Here is a 5,380-nt window from a genome sequence, read left to right on the forward strand (position 1 = left end):
CACACAAGGGGGTCCATAATAGGCATTTCCAGGTGGGTCTATAATAGGCACGCCGGCAGCAAGCCGGATTACACGGGAATCAAATGGAGGGTCCATAATAGGAAACGTCAAATTTGTAAACATTCCTATTATGGACCCCGGGAGGGTCCATAATAGGCATTCGGACAACAAATGTATATTTCGCTGGAAAATCGAATGATTTTGTATGTTTCATAGGCGTACTATGAAGTAAAGACATTCAACTTGTTGTTAGACTCCACAAAACGTATATCCGTCTGAGATATCGTTGCGGAAAAGCGTCGAGAATGAATTTCAGCTACTAAGGGGTCCATTACTAGCATTGAAACCCTATGTTTGCAGATTACCCCCTTGTAAAAAAAATAAAACACACACACTCGAAGGGTTGAACAGTTTTATTCGTACAGCAACTTGTTCATTGTTGAACACACACACTCGAAGGGTTGAACAGTTTTATTCGTACAGCAACTTGTTCATTGTTGAGTTCAAATTTTGCAATACATATAAGAAACAAATAGATATGATCACTTTCTCTTAAATCTCTTAAAACTCTAAATCCAACATTCATGGTGAATGTTTTAACAACGTCTTCATGGTGCAATAAGAAAGAACAGCAGATGTTAGAGATACAGCGCAAAAATGAAAAAAAAGTTATGCGGTTGCTTTATTCGCCCTAGGAAGGCGCATCCGGCAAAGCGCGCACGCCGTAACGGAGCAGAAGCATATCTTCGTTGTCCAAATCGTCCAATTTGTCAAATCTATGAAGAATCTTACCGTAATCTGTTCGTCCGAAATATTGCAATGAGCATCGTTGAATAATCGCCTTATTATTATTGTACTTGATTTCCATAAAGGCTCTGCATGTTGCACTGTAATTCGACGACTGTATGTATACTCCCAAAGATGAACGGCTATATTTTTTTATTCCAAAACTCCACGAACAACTGTTAACGTCATAGATTGTCGGACACTTAACTATGTTATCTTTTCCAAATCCATTTGACATTATCTGGTAACGTTGTATGGAGTACTCGCTGAAAGAAGCTTAACTTTCATTAATCGTTCCCAACAAATTACAGACGGCTAAACTTACTCATCGTATTCTTCGATTTTGGAAGCCATTTTTTCCAACAGATGTTTCAGCAATTGCTTCTCAATCAGAGCATTGGCAGGACGAATACCAATGCAAATTATGAGATCCCCATCTTTGCTGCAGTAACCATGATCCACGATACGAGTCACTTCTTCCACATCGAAAATCGAACCGTTAGCCTTATCCAGTTGGAATACTTTACGAATCGATTGTGAGTAATCCGGATGGTCGATGATGACTACCAACTCATGGATAAATTGAAATATTGCCTCATCGTTAGGAATTGGTTCGATCTGCAGAATGTTAGCTTTTGTTACATGACAATCCCATTGAACTCCATATGTTGTCTCCAACGAAAAACTGACACGTTTGTCGATTTCAGCTTCGGAGAATCCTTCGTAAATCATTTCCTTCAGCTGATATGGGGAGATCAATTCGCTGTAACAAAAATAATAAAATTAGGGTATACCTTATATTACGGAGGAACTATTTCATTTTCATTTTGCAGCGTTTGGTGGGGCAATGAGAGCGCAAGTCAGTCCAAAGCCGGGGGAGGGATAGGTAATGGCCGTAATAGTCTATGCGGACCGCTTGAACACCATCGGAAAGGATAAGAAGGGTTGGGGAAGTGTATAGGGAATTGGAGAAGACTTGACACAATAATGCGATTAATGCTGCAAAATGAAAATGTGCTGAAAGCAATTTAATTTGAGTTTTGAAGTATGATTTGACTTATTAAAATTCCAAATAGACCGGCTATTGTACAAGTAAGAAAGAGTAAGCTGATCGCTTTCTATAAATATTATGAGTAAGCTGATCGCTTTCTATAAATATTATAAACATCAAAATAATAACAATATGAGAGTGATGCTAAGGGCTGCTGATGGCACGATGCGACGCTTTAGGAGATTTTGATACTGATTGAACATTACTATAAAGAGCGCATATTAATCGATGGTGATAACTTTACAAACTTTCAGTGGCGTCGCGTCCACATGTGCACTGCACATGTAGTAACTATAGTTGGTAACTTGTTCATCCTAACCACCTACAATATGTACTGCCTTTGAAGTACAATGAGCAATTCTCGCTGAAACCAGGCCGCCATCGGCACCCATCGTTAGAATTCCAATTTTATGTCACTGATCGCTAGTTTTCGATAGAACTTAAGGGTGGTCCTTTCTGTTTTCTCAAATTGGTGGACCCCTCGTACGCCAGCTAGCTGAACAATTTGCGAAAAAGCCCATTTTTAGATAAATCTTGGGTATTTCTTCACGGGATATGTCTCATATTTCGCTAGGAACACATAACAAACTTAGTGACATAGTATAGAGAAAGGATATAGCTTTCATTTAAACTTGAAAACATTTTGGCGGCCATTTTGAATTTGGCCGTTATCTTGAATTTTGTTAGAAAAATCGATTTTTCACCATTAGCGCACCGCTAGTTTTGAATTCTGAGATCACCATCAGAAAGCTGAGGAAAAATTGCGTAAGATAGGCTACAGAAACTAGGTGAGCAATGGTCAGGGCTGATAGCAAAAAGTTGTGCCGAAAAAAGTTATTTCAGTGACCAGATTTGAGAAATAAGTGACTAAATAGTGACTTCCGATTCTCGGAAAAGTGATTAAAGGTGACTTGAAAATCAAAACGTAATTAGTTTTTGTTCCAGTTCTACTACACTGTTGAAGAAGGGAATATCCAATACGATCTACTGCAGGTAGTAGGTCTAGTTGAGCACCGAATTTGGAATTTTTTATTGTACTTCCAAAATTTCAAGATATTGCCAACATTATATTTTAAACGGAAATGTTAGCATTTACACAAAAAAAATCCTTTTTTTATCAGATTTCCAACCTTTTCAAAATTTTAGAAAGATGCTTTGAAGAAGATCATTGTGTCTTTTATATCACCAAAGTATTTTATTTTGTAATGTGAATTTCACAAAGAACTTGGCGTATTTGTGCAATCAAATTTTTTATCATTTCACATTTCCATTCAAACTTCCAAAAAATGACATTTTAAAATCCGCTAAAATTGAATTAATTGTAAACTGTGTAGATCCCAAACTTTTTCCATTACTTCAAGTCGATAAAAACTTAACATTTAGTCTATAAAAAATATTATCGTATGGATATAATATTCACAGGATGATACTTTCTATTAGCTTTGTTTTGTGTAATTGGATCAAGATTACGGAAAATGTAATATTGGGCCATCAATCAATATTTCAAATTAATAATAATGTAAGATTATAGAAGATCGAATATGATTCTTAAGACAAATGTATCATAGAACAAATAGTTGAATCAAGCCTGATTGAAATTGAAATTTTCCATCAACCATTGTGATGTGAGGTACGTTTGGCCGAATGGACATTTAGCATAAAGACGATAGTCTCAATAAGCTGTTCATCTGAGTTATGCTTATGAAGTAGTTATGGACACTAAACTTTTAATTTATTGATCAAAATTACTAAGACACTTTCATGATTCATTTGGTAATGAGGGTTGGAGTCCAATCCACAATGTAATTAAAAATACTTTGATACCGGGCATATTTTTGTAAAATATTAACTCAGTAGCTTTCTAAAAACCTACTGCCGAAGTGAATCAAAAGTGCTAAGAAGAGCATCCAGCTCCCCACATTTCTTAGAAGAAAGCATGCATGATTTTATAAGCGATTCAATGAGAACGATAAATTCTCTGAAGCATTTCTGTTATGTTCTTCTTTTTTCTGGCGTTACGTCCCCACTGGGACAGAGCCTGCTTCTCAGCTTAGTGTTCTTATGAGCACTTCCACAGTTATTAACTGAGAGCTTACTATGCCAATGACCATTTTTGCATGCGTATATCGTGTGGCAGGTACGATGATACTTTATGCCCTGGGAAGTCGAGAAAATTTCCAACCCGAAAAGATCCTCGACCGGTGGGATTCGAACCCACGACCCTCAGCTTGGTCTTGCTGAATAGCTGCGCGTTTACCGCTACGGCTATCTGGGCCCCATTTCTGTTATGTATTAATCCATAAATATTATATAATTTATTTCTACAAATTATTGAAATTTATTCCTACAAACAATTGATACTAATTGACTGTCTTAAGAAATATAATAAATTTTTATTTTCAAATAGAACATTAAATAGCTATTCTTTGTTTTGCGTTTTAGTGGTAAATACCTATTTTATAGGTTTTGTAAAATTATAAAGAGCTAATCTAGCGTAACATTTGAAAAGGGCCTAACTGCAAAATGTAAACAAACTTGATTATTCATTATTCGTATCATTTTATACGTAAATTACTCCTACATACTCTTACGGGCATGCAAAATGCATTATTAATGGTAATTTTATTCAAATTTAAAAGGGCCTATCTGAAAATGATAAAACTAAGAGGGCCTAACTGGTCATAAAAGGGCCTAACTGAAAATTTCCATCAAAATCAGATTGGCCCTTCCGTGCATTTTTAATTTTTCTCCATATTTTTCAATATTTAGCCATTGTATAGTGTTTTTCTTACATAATGGAACCTAGTGAAATATTTGAAAAGGGTCTATCAGCATAACGTAAAAATTGAGAAATGCTCGATTGAAGATTCTGTAACATATTGATTGTTACTATTTTAAACTCATTGCACAGCCAATTCAGATTACCGACCCCAGTTAAATTTTTAACTGGGTTTTGGAACTACGGATTTTTCGGTAATTTTTACGATTACCGAAAAAACCCAGTAAACCAAAACATGTTTTGATTGATGGAAATTACTGACTTACTCAGTAAAATTGTAGAGCGTTTTTACTGGCTTTCCAGTTTCCCATTCATCACGCTTTGCTCCTCCGGATTCTGTTTTCCCCAAAAACAATACAATTAAAAACCTAAGCGATATGGACATGTCCCTTATTGAGCATTTTTCGTGTGAACAAACATCTATGGGACGCTCCTATTTCAGTGGAAGTAATCGAAAAATGAGTGACAAAATCATTATTATTTGGTTGGTTTGCATACAAGAGGCAAACCAACCGAATTTACCAACGTAAGAGCAGTTAAAATCGTGCTGAGTCTTTTTGGTTGCTTAAAATAGTTGAGTTTGTCACTAAATGTCGACTGCTTACCACGAGAAAGCGCAAAATAGGTGCAGGAAAAGTTTGGTTGCCGTGGACGTGTCTCCTGGCGCCGGCTGGATGATTCTACAGCAGGAGATTCTCATTTGACACATTCCCGCATGCGCATCAGTTTGTTTTGATTTTCTTTTGACGACAAGTCAGTAAAAA

At 36.3% G+C, this 5,380-nt stretch overlaps 1 protein-coding gene across 1 annotated transcript; it reads right to left on the reverse strand.

Moving 5' to 3' along the window:
- Window positions 1–466: 466 nt before the first annotated feature.
- Window positions 467–1,549, reverse strand: LOC110680385 (the record flags this gene model as incomplete). Its single annotated transcript, XM_021856195.1, is given in 2 exon segments — window positions 467–1,052; window positions 1,112–1,549. Coding segments are annotated over 2 exon segments (799 nt in total), but the record flags the coding sequence as incomplete, so codon positions are not given.
- Between the last annotated feature and the right edge of the window lie 3,831 nt (window positions 1,550–5,380).

Source organism: Aedes aegypti, unplaced genomic scaffold (genome assembly GCF_002204515.2).
Source record: "Aedes aegypti strain LVP_AGWG unplaced genomic scaffold, AaegL5.0 Primary Assembly AGWG_AaegL5_hic_scaff_126_PBJ_arrow, whole genome shotgun sequence".
NCBI lineage: Eukaryota > Metazoa > Arthropoda > Insecta > Diptera > Culicidae > Aedes > Aedes aegypti.